Source organism: Mesoplodon mirus, assembly GCF_964341445.2.
Source record: "Mesoplodon mirus genome assembly, chromosome: 12".
NCBI classification, from domain to species: Eukaryota; Metazoa; Chordata; class Mammalia; order Artiodactyla; family Ziphiidae; genus Mesoplodon; species Mesoplodon mirus.
This window is the reverse complement of record NC_138988.1, coordinates 370,397-384,714: the sequence shown is the minus strand read 5'-3', so window position 1 is coordinate 384,714 and position 14,318 is coordinate 370,397. Positions and strand designations below refer to the sequence as shown.

General features: G+C 60.8%; 1 protein-coding gene across 8 annotated transcripts in view; it reads right to left on the bottom strand.

The window, feature by feature from the left end:
* The window catches only part of SLC41A3 (solute carrier family 41 member 3), an 81,191-nt gene that overhangs the window by 40,204 nt on the left and 26,669 nt on the right, over positions 1–14,318 (bottom strand). For 6 of the 8 annotated variants that reach the window (XM_082637196.1, XM_082637198.1, XM_082637195.1 and 3 more), the window contains exon 3: positions 39–146. In XM_082637196.1, the coding sequence (XP_082493322.1) occupies positions 39–146 (108 nt within the window). Of the gene's footprint in view, positions 1–38; positions 147–5,303; positions 5,617–14,318 lie in introns of those variants that run through there. The other 2 variants (XM_082637202.1, XM_082637199.1) reach the window with 2 other exon arrangements.

The window sequence follows — 14,318 nt, the reverse complement described above, 5'->3', positions numbered from 1 at the left end:
GGGAGACCTGGAGGTCAGATGTGCAGACATCCACTCACCGCAGTGGAGAGGCGCGAGGCCAGTGTCATCTCCAGATTGCCCTTCAGGCCCACCAGGGGCGGCACCAAGGTCAGCAGGTCCTTCACCTCCGTGAACACGGGCCAGTGCTGCGAGGAAAGAACTGGGGGTCAGTCCAAGCACATGGACCGCGCCTCTTGGGAACTGCTCGAGAGATATACTTCGACAAGTCCTCGTTCCCTGTAAAATGAAAAAAACTACCCCGTTTCTTAAATGGCTTTAAACTAAACAGAGTAATGATCAACTGTGAACAGCGGCCCAGGGAGCCCCTTCCTTCCCTGGTTGCCGGGAGACCGGGTCTGGGCCCGTGCCCGTGGACGGGGAACTGCTTTGTCCTGCGTGCACGTCTGTAGCAACAGGAATGAACCCCCAACTTCAAAGTTGGGGATTTCTTGTGGAATTTCTCACGGGCGAGCTGGCAGGACGATCTGGGCTGGGCAGGGACTCCCTGGCCCTAAGGCCGATGGGTGGGGCCCAAGGTCATGTGGGGGCCCTGGATTTGTGAAAACTGACGGAATGTGTCTCTATCACTTGTAAATAAATAAAAATGTAAAAAGAAGGAACGGGAAGCACAAGCACGCTTCAAGAGAACACGAAGACGTTTCTTTGTGAAGGGAAAATGGTCTTACCTGTTTAACGTGCAGTTAGACTGCCCCTACCCCAACCAATTTTTCACACTCCAACTGATCCGACTAGCTGCTTTCGCCTCCCTGGGCCTGAGCTATCTGTGACCCTCCACAGAAGCTGGTCCTAGAAACCCTGCTGCTCTGTGAGCTGGGAGGCAGATGGCGTGGGGTCTGGTTCCCCGTCCCCAAGACAAGAGTCCCCCTACCCCAGGGGCCCAGAGGGTCATCAAAAGAGCCGCCCCACAAGGGCGGGCCAGGCCCTGTGAAGACCTCTTCGTGTCCTGAGATCTGGGAAGTTTCGCAGACTCACAATGACGGTTCCCTCTCCTTTACCTTTTCTACAAAGCTGGGAAGTTGAGAATCCAGTCCCAGCTTTGGTGGAGTTACAAGCCTTCCTCTCCAAAAAGTGCGGAAAGAACGTGTCACCAGCCAGCGGGGTGCTGCGTCCTGTCCAGCCGAGGCCCCTTCCACCTGGGAAGCCCCCTCCCAGGGGCTGGCGCTCTCACCCTCCTCCCACCAACACACAAGACCGAGTACCCACCCCCCAAGTAAACCCCCTTCTCTCAGCCCCCTTCTTCCCTGGCACCACTGAACTTGGCCTCCGCGCCTAAGACCGCTGTGTGCGGGGTGACTCCCCGTGGGAACCCCTCCCCCGCTATGTGACGGGCACACCCGTCTCCACGTGGCTGACGGGACCTCGTCCTGTCCTGTGCTGACCTCTGATTGTCCCATCTTAGCCTCCGCTGAGGGCTCCTCATCTCCCTCCTGACCTTTTACATTTTTCACATGTAAGGGACTGGAGGCTTCCCTGGTGGCGCAGTAGTTAAAAATCCGCCTGCCAATGCAGGGCACATGGGTTCGAGCCCTGGTCCGGGAAGATCCCACATGCCGCAGAGCAACTAAGCCCGTGCGCCACAACTACTGAGCCTGCGCTCTAGAGACAGTGAGCCACAACTACTGAGCCTGCACGCCCAGAGCCCATGCTCTGCAGCAAGAGAAGCCACCGCAATGAGAAGCCTACGCACCACAACTTAGAGTAGCCCCCGCTCGCTGCAACTAGAGAAAGCCCGCGCACAGCAACAAAGACCCAACACAGCCCCCCCAAAAAAACAACAAAAGACAAAAATGTAAGGGACTTATTTTCTTTCTCCAGACAGGAAGGCTGCAAAAATCTAATAACCATCTCTGCTTCTTCAACGTGGGCACAGACATCTCAGCGCCCACAGGAACCCTGAATCTGTGGGACCGGCTCACCCACGAATGTTACACTTTCAAAGGAAAACCCAGGGTCAGCCGTTGCCAAGATCCCGTGTCCGCGGCCGAGAAAGTCCCTGTTCCAGGATACACGGAGCCAGGCCGGGGAGTCAGGCTGCCCGCGAGGAACCTGAGGCCCCGGCACACGCTCCCGCCCACCCTTCCCTGGACTCACCCCGTCCACTCGGATCTGCTTCTGCCAGCAGTACAGCAAGGTCGTAACCCCCTGCCCTCTAACCCTGACTCCCCCTCCTGCTTCGGTTCTCCCTTCTCTCCAAGTCCTCTCCCTTCCAAGGCCCAGGCCCCTCCCCACCCCACACAGAGGCAGCAAGAGGTGAGCCTGCGGGCGGTGGTCCCATCCTCCTGCAAGGGGTCGCCTGGGCTGGGCCACAGGCATGGCCGAGGAGGGTTGGGAAGGGGCTTTAGACACATCAGGTCTGACGACCAGGAGGGGCTACTCAGAGACAAAGCCAGCAAGGTGGACGGCGCCAGGAGAACAGAAGGCCAGGGCCCCAGGGACACCGAGGCCAAGGGATGAACAGGGCTGGAGCTGCCTGACCTGCAGACCTCTTCAGGGAGACCCTGAATGGGTCGGGATTTTGGTCATCCACTCCCAGAGCACCTTAACGGCGGCTGGCTCCACAACCCGGCTCACGCCTGCCCCCGACCGCGGACAGTCTTGGACGTCCCACAGGTCCCCCACCCAAGGCTCCACGCTGACCCTGCTGCACGGGCCCCGTGCGCTGGCTCTTGCACTTGGTGGGGGGGGGTCTCTCAATCACGCCTACAGCCCCCAGCTCTCCCCTGCAGCCTTGAGCAGCACCTCTGGGTCATCTCAGACCCCAGGTGCCAGGGAGGACATGTCACTCAGCCCCTTACGACCCTTCACTAATTCCAGTTCTGGGCACGCAGGTCCTCATGTTCCACAAACACAAAGGCAGTGCAGATCGGGGCATGAGGAGTGGGCGGGGCGGGGGAGCTGAGGGGCTGCGAGCCCTCCATCTGGCGGGTTAAGGCACCCCTTTATCCCGAGACGGCTCACCAAACTGCGTGCTCACCGGCCGTGCGATTTTCTCCACGCCTGTGCTGGACCCCAGTGAAGCAAGACGCGATGTTTGTTTTAGAACAAAGAACGAGGACAAAGTGACCAACGTTTCACCCTCAGCGGCCGCCCCCCCACCCACACGCCCGCCCCCTCTGTGGTCTGCGCACACGGGGCCCCTCACCGGGACCTTCACTGCTGCTCACACACCCTGGAAACGCCACCTCTGAGGCCCAGCAAAGCATCTGCAGAGTCTCCGACCTGCCCCTCCTCCCTTGCTGCCTCCGCCCCCTCCCCGTTGTCTGCAGGGGGGCCCAACGGCCACCAGACACGCCCGCCAGGAAGGTCAGCTTCTGCTCAGGATTCAACCAAATTCGCTCAACAAACGAAGGAGGAACTGGATGACAAGTGGCTCTGTCCACCTGCCCGGCGCTTGGCTCTCAGCTGCTGCTCCGAGCAGCCAGCCTGTCTGCTTCGGCCCTGATCTGGGAAGAGTAATCACACGTGCTTTCACTGGTGCCCACGTGTGCATGTAAACCCCAAAAAGGTCTGGAATGACACACACGACTCGACAGTAAGGGACCTACTGCGACTGAGGCTGTGGTCAAAGAGGGCTGAACCTCGCTGCGATGCTTGTTCCATAAAAAGAAATACTTACACCTTACTTGTGTAACTGAAAAATAATTTTTTGAAGACACGAAACTGATACTCTGGCCACTTACTGGGCCTCAATCCCCAGGCCCAGAATCAGAGACTCCCAGCCCCAAAGAGCGTAGGTGAAACCTGCACCCAGCCAGGTACAGAGCTGCGCCGGGGACCGTCCACGAGGCGCGGCTGTCGGGCCAGGTGGTCTACCTCACTGTGGGCTCAGAAGCCCCGAGGCCCGGTGTGAAGGGCTCTGGTCAGGCACCAGCCTGGGCACCGCTGGAGCCAGGAGCCCCCCGTGATGTGGGCTTCCCTCTGGGAGCCCCAAGGCTGCTTCCTGCACTGCCAGGAGGGGTGAGCACCAGAACCCAGTAAACAGAGGGCCCTTGACCCTCACACACCCTATCTGCAAAGTGGGGACGAGGAAAGGGCTGTGACATACAGAGCTGTTCCATCCTCCCAGTCGCTGGCCCTCCCGTAGCTGACGGCTCAAGGCCAAACCTGCAGACAGCCTTCCCCACATCTGCTCTGGGCCCACCTCCCAGATGGAACCCGCACGTGGTCAGGAAAGGCGCTGCACTCTCCAGCTGGACACCCTCCACCCAGCCCTGGGGCACCTCCGCTGATGGTCAGGCATGACCCCCTCTCCCCCAGGGCCCCACCAAACCTCCTGGACTCTGTCAAGCTCTCGGCACCTGTTCTTGGCCCCGAGGCCCCATAGAAAGGGTCACGGGTGGGCAGCTCGGGGACACGAGGCCATGCTCCACGCAAGGTGCTGGGGAAGGTCAAGGAGGGAGATTCAGGGTAGACTCTCCCAGTGTCCGCAAGGCCCAGGGAGGGTGACAGACCCCGGGGCAACTCCAGGGGAAGCAGCAGACAGGAATCCGGGTGTCCAGCTGGCAGCACACGAGGAAGTGCCCTGTCCACTGGGCAGGGCAGCCAGACACCGCCCCGAGAACCACGTTCAGAGCCGGGTACCGGGTGGGTGTCGGCCGCCCCCTCCAGCTCAGAGGCAGGGGCACGGCAGGATGTGAGAGGTGACGGCCCCTCCCCCCGCATGCTCACGTTCAGGACCCAGCGGCTCGAGAACACACTCACTCCGTAAGTGACCCAAACACGGCTCCCAGAGCCGACCCAGGGCATAAACAGACCCCCCTGGGCCTCCCAGCAAACACCTCTCCTGATGGAGACCCCCTGCATCTGCATCCCCTTGTGCGCCTGGACCCCCGCCGTGCTCAGGACCCTGTCCTCCCACTGAGACCCCCACCCTCCGGAGATTCTGGGGCTGGAGAAGCGGTGCCCGGCATCCTTGCTCGGGCCAGCACACCAACCTCACAACGCTGCCCGGTTTGCAGGTGGAGAGACTGAGGCAGGATGCCTGAGCCCCTCGGGTGGGGAGAGACCGGTGGAGCAGGACTCAAGGCCCTCCAGGCCCTGCCTAATGTGTCTGCGTTTGCTGGAAGGAGAACGGTTCGAGCTCCCAGGCTGAGAAGTCTCATGCAGGCTGACGGTGGAGGGTCGTCAGAAGCCCCTGTGACTCTCAGACACTGAGGTCCCAGGAGGACTCTCCTGCCAGCCCCCCGAGCCCAGTCCCCTGCCCGACCCAGAGGCCTGCCCTGTGCGTGATGCCTGCTCCCCGACCCCAGGGCCCAAGCTGCCCCTCGCCTCGCCATACGCACTTGGATGGTGTTCATCAGCAAGCCGGCCGTCACCAGGCCGAGGCCAGACAGCAGAACGGGCACAAACACCTGGCCCACGATGGTGAAGGTGGTCTCGGGGAGGACCCCGCGGGGGCAGCGGGTGAACTCACAGCGGAAGCCTCGCAGCTTCGTTCCCTGAAAGCAGAGCTCCAGGTCCAGCTGGGTGACCACCATGGCCAGGCCGGTGACGTATTCCCTGGATGTCCAAGCCTGGGCACCCCCAACACCGGCCTCCGCCCACACCAGGATGCGTTTCTTAAGGGGTCCACCCGGGCAGAGCTGCCAGGCGCCCTGTGCTGTGGACAGTCCCCACTGCCCCTCAGCCGAGGGCCAGAGCCAACAGTGAGGAACAAAGGCCGGGTGACTCAGCCTCGCTCAGGGCTTGGCCACTCCTGCTGTCCACTCCCCGAAGATCAGGTTCTCCTCTGAGAGTGGCTGCCGTGTCTGGTGGGACCTCCCTCGGCTGGCCTCCCACGAGGAGGCTCCCTATCCCCTGGGGCGACCTTGACAGCGCCCAGCTGTCCGGCCCACGCTGGCTCGGGCTGGAGCAGAGAGCTGGAGCCACGTGAGGCCTGGCCTTGGTGAGGCCGCACGGGGCCTGGGGACATCTCAGCCTGAAGCACCTGCTCCTCGGGCCAGGTCTGAGCCCCTGAGGACTGTCACCCCTCAAGGTCGAGAGGCCTGCAGGCCCCCAAGGAAGAAGCCGTGCCCTGCGGCCACTCGACCTAGGTGTCGAGGGGCTCACGGCCACAGGAAGAGGCTGTGTTCACAGAAGGAATGCAGCCCTGCTGCCTGTCAAAGGACAGAGACTTGTAAGGTGCTTCTTAGGGGCCCAGGCTCGTGCCGACAGAGGTTAAACCAGCCTTGAGCTGCCGCCCCAACCCCGAGGAGAAGGGGGCCTCTTCGTGGAATAAATGAGTGTGTCCACTGTGCACCCCACAGGCGCCGGGGACAGAGTGTCCAGGCCGGAGGGCGGGCTGAGCAGGGTCAAGGCCAGACCCAGCAGGAGCCCAAAGCTGAGGGCTGGACGCTCGCTCACACCTCTTGTGCGCCTCGGCCGGTTCCCCTCCTTCGGACAGCCCAGCCCTCAGCCTGGAGTCCAGCCCTCAGCACCCTAGATCCCACTGAGCCGGCCAAGCCCGATTCCCTCCTCGCCAAGTCCAGCCAGACCCTGACGGCCGTTTCCCTCGCGCCCCCGATGTCTCACTGCATCCCTCCTCGCCCCCTTCACTTTCTCATGAAGCCCCTCCCAGGAGCCAGACAGAAGGAGCCCCACTTCCCAGCGAGGGCTGGGGTCTGTCGGTCCCTTGTGTGTCAGCGCAGGAGACGCTGCCCCCGTCCAGTTCTGGGCCCCGATCCTGGGGTCCTGACGGCTTCCACCGCCCACCTCCAGAGATGCTGGCACTCGGGACCCCGCCACCCCGCCGAGGAGAAGCTCGGGTGTGTTCTGGCTGCGGCCCCGTGGGCAGCCAGCAGCAGCCGTCCTGTCACAGGAGGGGACGGTCCTGGGCTGTGTGTCCCACCAGCTGCTCACTGAGTGGCGTCCAAATGAAAGATCTGAGATCAAATTGACAGCGGGCTTCCCGCCAGTTAGAGTCAGGCGCGGTTTGCTGCAGAGCAGGAGCAAAGGGGACCTTCTCAGATAATGCAGCAACTCCTAACCTCCCTGCGCAGCCCAGACTCTCCCTGAGCTTTCAGGCCACAGCTGACCCCCCGTGCCCTCTCACGTGCACACACGTCACACTCCGTCCATCACCAGACTCTCAAGGCACCCCCAAGCCACGCACCAGGAAGCAAAGGTCTTGGTTTTGCAAATGAGAAGCTGACGGCCCCGTGAAGGTTTGCCCATGACCACCCCCCAGTCAGCCTCACAGGCGGGGCCAGGACCTCGACCCCCGACTCCAGGGCCCACTGCCCCCGCTGCTGCCCGCCTTTGAGATGAGGGTCCGTTTGTTCACACAGGAGTCTGAACCAGCAGGAGGCTGAGAGAAACAGCACATTTCTAAGGAAAGTGTGGCAGAAGTTGATGCATCTAAGGCCGCTAGCTTATTTAAGACAGACCCCTCTCAGCGGGCCCACTCTGGACACTGGCTGCCCCAGTCCCCACGCCCGCAGCTGGACAGGCCCCCCAACTAGCGATTTCCTTCTCCTGGCTTCAGCACCTCCTGTGATCTCCTTACAGTTTTAAATGCAGTCGAACGTCATAATACAACATAAAATCATACACAGTGGGTTCCTGAACCACTCTCATCAGGGCAGAAGATGTGGAAATAGACAACCACTTGCATGATTACATATGGGAAAGATCCCTAATTAAGCAGGGTAAAAATCATTACAAAAATGTTTATCATTTTTGTTTAAAAAATAATGAGAAATAAGTACACACACACACACAAGCGGTGAGCAGTTTAGTAGGTTATATACCAAAATGCTACAAGTGGGTACTTTCAGGTGGTGGGATCCTAAGTGACCTTTAGTTCATAACTTTCTGTATATCTATTGTGATTATTTGCTTTTATAACCATCAAAAAATAAACTGTCACCAAAAACAAATAAAAGATGCCATCGTGTGTGGAAGATTACTTTCCCATGCAACTTGAGAACAAAATATGTCAACACAGCTCACTGGCGCACAATCGAGGAGATCGGGAACGTGACTTGCACAGGAGCTCAGAGCACAGTGGAAAGTCTCCAAGCGCCTGAGCTGGATTCTGGGGCTGTGCTGGGCCTCGGGAGGAATCTGGGTCCGGTGCCAGGTGGCTCTGGGTGACCTTGAAGAGTCCCTGCCCTCCCCAGGCCTCTGACCACCTCCCGCCGCCCCACCAGAAGGGTCTCAGCTCACGCTGCTCAGGACCACCAGACGCTTTGGAAACGGGAGCCCAGCCCCTGCGCACCCAGAGCTGCGGCATCAGAACCCCCCCAACCCCTCAACTTGCGGGACAGTTAGGAGGGGCCGCGGAGGGTGGGCGCACGGCCGGGCCTCACGTCTATCTCGGGGTCCTTGGTGGGAACAGCTTTCTTCCCAGGAGCACACCTTCCCAACGGCCTCCCGCCCTCTCACGGGTCACCTGGAGCCTGGGCTGGTTCTGAGCGAAACGGTCACTCTTAAAGGCCTGAATCCCCCCATCCTGTTGAGGTCCCAGAGGTCAAGGCAGTTACATTCTCAGCAACAGGAAAGGTCATCTTCATTTTTGCTTCCAACTCGGCCAGCAGAACGCACCTGCTGGTGACCATGTGGGACCGAGTGCCCCCGCCCTGGCCGGCCAGCCCCCTCGCCACGCAGGCCTCAGCCCAGAGCCCCCTCCTCAGGGACGCCTTCCCGGCACCCCCTCAAGGCTGCTCTAGCCGTCACCCAGCTCTGCCCCTTCGTTTCCCCATAGCCCTTGCCGCTGCCTAACCCCGACTCAGGCCCCTGTCGCTCCCTGCTCGGCTGTGACGGCCAAGAGCAGGCCCGGCACCCCGTCCACGGCGGCGTCTGGCACAGCGCTGGCCCGTGGCCCACGCGTGTGCTGTGTGGACAAACCAACAAGCAGCACTGTAGAAGCAGACAGAAAGAGACCCATCAGCCGTCCACGAGTTGAGCCGTGTAGGGCCCACATTATTCCTATGATGTGCTGCCTGGACACCTGGTAAAGCCAGCAGGGCCTGGGGCAGCCCCACTGCCGCCGCCCCGACCCCCGAGGAGCCCACGGAACGCAAACGAGTCAGTCACAGCCCCACGGGAACCGGTACGTGTTCCTACAACGCCCGCCAGCGCAGCCTCTGGCAGCTGGCGCTCCTGAGCGCAGCCCTGAGGGCCCCACGTGGGAGGCACGTCCTCCCCCAAGCCTGGTGCGTGGGGCTGATGAACTCTGAGCTCACCTGTCCAGGTGCAGGTCCCTCAAGAGGAAGCCGTCACTGCAGCTGGCGTCACGAACAGGACGGCCCGCCCCTGACCGCGCATGCCCGGCAGCCTCACCAGCTGCTTTCTGCTGACTGAACAGCTCCCGACACAGTGAAGGCCGCCGGGGACGGAGCCCCGCTGGCTGGCTTGTGCGCGCGCCGCCCCGGGGTCACCACCTCCCCGAGGCCGGAACGACTGTGAACGGACCGAATAAGGCACCCCTGCTGCCAGCCTGACTTAAAAATTGGCTGACGAAAGGGGACCCCGTGGTACCCCCCTCCCCGGTTAAAATAGTTAATGCGGCCCAGCGCAGGCCACCACGTTGAAACTGGCCCTCGGGGTTGAACCTGGTCTCGCGAGGCCTCCTGAGTGAAGCGGGTACCCGCTGTTCTGCACTTGACCGCCCAGCTCTGTCCTTAAACCTGGCAGAGACAAGCCGCCTTGCAGTGGTGGCCACAGCCGTCCTGTGGGCCCCACACCCAACATCTAGTCTTGTCGGGACACTGACCGCACCAGGCAGCAGCCGGTAAACGCTGTGCCCTGCAGGTCTGGCTAGCACGCTCCGCTTAGCGCCCACTTCAGCACTCTCGGCCTGTTGACCTTCGCTTCTCCCAGGTGGGCCTGCAGCCGCAGGCTCTCTGCCGGTCGGGCCTTTGCTGCACCTTCCGCGGGGCCGGCGCTACACGATGGCCGCCCCTCTACAGACTCATGGGACACCTTCCCTGAGACACCCGAACACTCACAAAGGAGCCCCCCCCCCAAAGAGGATGGGCTGCCACCACCCTCACAGAGCGAGCCTCCCCCTGCTCAGACCCCTAAGAGCCTCTGCCCACTGGGAGCAGCTCATCCTGATGTGCGAACACAGCCCAGCACCTGTGCGGGCGTTGTGCCTTCTGGAGGTGACCGTCTTCACGTGCAAAGTTCACTCCTGCCCATCTAGGCCGTACTTGCCCAGCAGCCTGCCTCGAAGGGGCCCCTCCAACAAGAGGCTCCATCAGAGCCGGCAGGCACCCCCATCGGGCCCCAGAGTCGCCTCCACTGAAGAGAACCCTCAAGAGCCTCCGGGGCCCCTAGACCACCGAGGGCTGTAAGCTGATGCCAGAAACTTCCCCCGGCCTGCGCCGTCCACCAGCTGAGCCACGACGCAGGTACACACCCTGCTCTTCTGGGAAGGGGGCTCTCGCAGACCTGCTGGGACCCTCGCAGCCTGGCTGCCCGTGGGCCTTGGGAGGCACAGCGACCAAGGAGGGCAGCCTCAATACGGGGCGGGGAGCCAACCCTGGGCCCCCGGCACCGCCCACCCACAGGGGGCGGCCTCCCTGTCCTGAGTCAGATGCCACAGACCAGAGGAGGTGACCCCCAAACCTGGGCTCCTGGGAGCCCCCGAGATCAACTGCGTGGGCCCAGTGGGGTCTGTGCACTTCGTGGGTGTCACGGTGGCGCTCGGCAGAGGTCACCACCCTCCCGTCCTGACCGGATGTCTCTGGTGCAGGACCCGAGCCACCCAGCCGTCAGCACAGGTGCCTGACCTCCAGGCAGCGCCTCAGCACCGGCCGCCCAGCTCTGGGCCTTTTAGACGCCTGGGCCACGGCCTAAGGGCCGTCTCGTTTAGGGAAGGAACTCTGGGAACCCCGCCTCCCGGACACTCCAAACACACAGGGCGACAGATGTGTCTGCCTGCACTAAGGCCACAGGCCTGCCGGGACCCTCGTCCTTCCACTTCTCAGGGGGACAGCCACCCCCCAGCCCCCTCGCCCGAGGCCAGCGCTGAGCCGAGCGGCCCTCCCGCAGCTCCTGCTCAGTTCCAAGGCGTCAAGAGGAGCCCCTGGCGTCAGCACTGCCGCAGGTACCGGCCAACGTGCACTCGCCCTGGGGGAGGCACACCCCCACCGGCCCCTCAATCGCCTTTACTGGCCACCACGGGGCCCCCGTAAGTTCTGCGTCCCATCAAGAGCCCACTCCCTGGAGGCCCTGGTCAGCACCGGGTCTACGCTGGTATCAGGGTATCCAGGGTCAATGGGGTGCAAGGCCGTGCGCGGCTGTGGCATGGGGAGCAGGGGCCCCGAGCGGCCTCCACTCCGTGCCTGAGGGTAAGCAGCCCTTCACATCCCTGCGCCCAGAGCTGCCCCGAAGGCCCTCCCTGGCTGTGCGCGCACGTGAGTGCTCAACACGGCCACTGCTGTGTGCTCAGCCGCCCCCCACCCTGGGGCAGGAGGTGATGGACAGGCTGACCTCACCCCTGTGTCACCCAATCCAGCCTCAGCTTCTTCCCTCAGCTCTCACCCCTCGCCTCTGCCCTCTAGCCGCCCGCTTGCCCTCCCAGCCTCTCAGGCCACCCTGCGTCTTTGCTAAGGCGTGACCCCTGCAGGACCCGCCCTCCCTCCCCTTACGCCCACCCGCACTCGGGGCCCGGGGCTTCTGACCCCTCTGCAGACCAGCTCAGTGTCCGCGGACGGCCAGCCTGAACTCTCACTGCGCGCAATGCAGAGCGCAGACGCACGACAGAGTGGGGCTTCCTCCTGCCTGAGAGGTGCCCTCTGACCTGTGGCCTATGTGGCCTGCAGGGGCCTGGGGGGCAGGGCAGCTGCATGAGGGGCAGCCGCTGTCGCTGAGGAGGACGCAGGCTCGGAGCCTCGAAAGGGAGTGTGTTAATCTAACTACAGAAAAAAGTACACGCACAGCAACAAACCACCAGAACCAACGTCAAAAGGTAAATGGAAAAATGGGAAACATATCTACAATCCGTATCACAATGGAAGGGCCAATTTCCTTAAGATGTAAAGAGCCCCGAAGTATCAATACAAAAACAAAAACCACTCCTCAGAAATACGGACAAAGGACATACCCAAAGATACTCAACCTCGCTCACTCCTGATGAGAAATGCAAATCCCACTACAGTGAACACGGCTGGTGGTCCCAGGGACGGCCTCCAGGGATCCTGGCCTCTGAACCATGACCCCCAGGGTGAGCTGACCTCAGGGACTTGACGCGTCCAGTAGCCAGCAAAGATGCTGCTCCTGGGACCCATCTTGCTGGCAGATGGTCTCCTTCTCCGACCCCACCCCTGGATGAAGCTGCCATGCCGGACATGCCCAAGGGGAAGGGATGAAGACCTCAGCACGCTGACCCCTCGGCTGCAGCATCACGACACCTGAAGCCGCAACCCAGCTCTGCTGACTGCTGTCCCACAGCAGCCGTGGGGCACAGGGGCTGCTTAAGCTCTGAGCCCCGGGACAGCTCATTCCCTGGAGCAGAGACCACAGCACACAGTGTACGATCCGTTGCCAGGCCGTGACAGATCACAGAGGCTGTGATCTTAAGGGAGGTGGGCGCAGCCCCCCGTCCATCATGGTTACGGACGCCTGTGCCCTGTGACCCGGCAGGTCTACCTGCAGCAATCCGTCCACTCCGTCACCCGGACGTGTACAGAACGTGGCAATGTCAGCAGTGCTGCTCTAGGTTGTGAAGGGCCGACCTGTGTGCCCCTCCCCAACCCCCAGCATCTCAGAATGGGACTGTATGTGGAGATAGGAAGCTGGAAGGCGGGGGTGGCCCCGATCCAATAGGAACTTATAGTCAGAGGAGACTCGGACAGAGACAGACAGAGGGACGACCACGTGAGGACACAGGAAGGCGACGGCCGTCTACACGCCAAGGAGAGAGGCCCTGCTGACGCCTGGATCTCAGACATCCAGCCTCCAGGACAGGAGAATAAATGTTTGTTGTTTAAAGCACCCCATCTGTGGTACTTTGTTACAGGAGCCCGAGCAAACTAACATAGTTGTGAGACTTAAACATCAGAGGAAACATGGTGAATAAACTCTGGTGTGTCTGCCTGATGGGATACTGAACGACCATTAAAAAAAAGGAAGCTCTTGGGACTTCCCTGGTGGTCCAGTGGTAAAGAATCTACCTTCCATTGCAGGGGACGCAGGTGCCATCCCTGGTCAGGGAACTAAGAACCCACATGCCGCGGAGCAACTAAGCCTGCGCGCCACAACTACTGAGCTTGTGCACCTCAACTAGAGAGCCCACGCCCTCTGGAGCCCTCGTGCCACAACTAGAGAAAACCCGCATGCCACAACTAGAGAGAAGCCCGTGTGCTGCAACTAAGACCCGATGCAGCCAAAAATAAATAAAATAAAATAAAATAAATTGATCTTTTTTAAAAAAGGAAGCTCTTAACGTATTTACAAAGAATAACCTGAGATACACTGTAAAGTGAAAAAAGCAAAACACACAACAGTTTGTATGTGCCACCACGTGGGTAAAAGGGTGAGAGGAATGCACAGAGGCAGACGAGGAGGTGCAGGTCCTGGCTGCCCTGGAGAAGCGAGAGCCTGGGGACAGACAGGGAGCACGTCCTGTCCCCGTGCACATGCTGACCTTTCGGGCATGTGAATGCTTTACTTTTCCAGAAAAACAAATGTATTAAAAAAAAAAAAAAAAGTGCAGCCTCTGGGCTCACGGAGTCTCATTCAACCGCGGAGGTAGAGGCAACGCCCCGGGAAGTGATGTTGGGGGCAGCGGCCCAGGAAAGGCTCCGAGGGACACAGGAGGGGAGGCCCAGGTGAGGCCGCGGAGCAGCAGGACCCAACCCTCGGACCATGACTTAAGCCAGCTGATCACGCTGTTCCATCCCCTCTGCCTCCATATGGCTTTGACGTGGGACGTGCCTCCCATCTGTCCAGGGAGAGGCTGGGGAGCTAGTCCCCAGGTAAGTTTCCTTGCACTTAAGGAGGAACCAGAACACGGTCTGCTTCTCTCCCCCTGGACACGACGTGCCTCTAGGACAAAGCTGACCTGTGGAGGCTGACTAGCAGGATTTGGGAAGATGCCGGGTCCTCGGACACATCGTTGGCTGGTGGTGACACCACTTTCCAACCCCGGAATCGCCCTATCCTGGAAACCTCATTTTGGGAGATGATATATTTTCTTCTTACTTACCCCACTGTAAGTCCGGTTTTCTGGTACCTGTGGCTACAACTATCCTGATACAGCCAGGTGAGCTCAGGATGTTCAGATGCATTTTAGGAGGTTGGGCTTTATCCCAGAGGCAGTAGGCAAGTGCACAGAGATTTAAAACTTGGGGAGAGCTGCACTGTGGGGC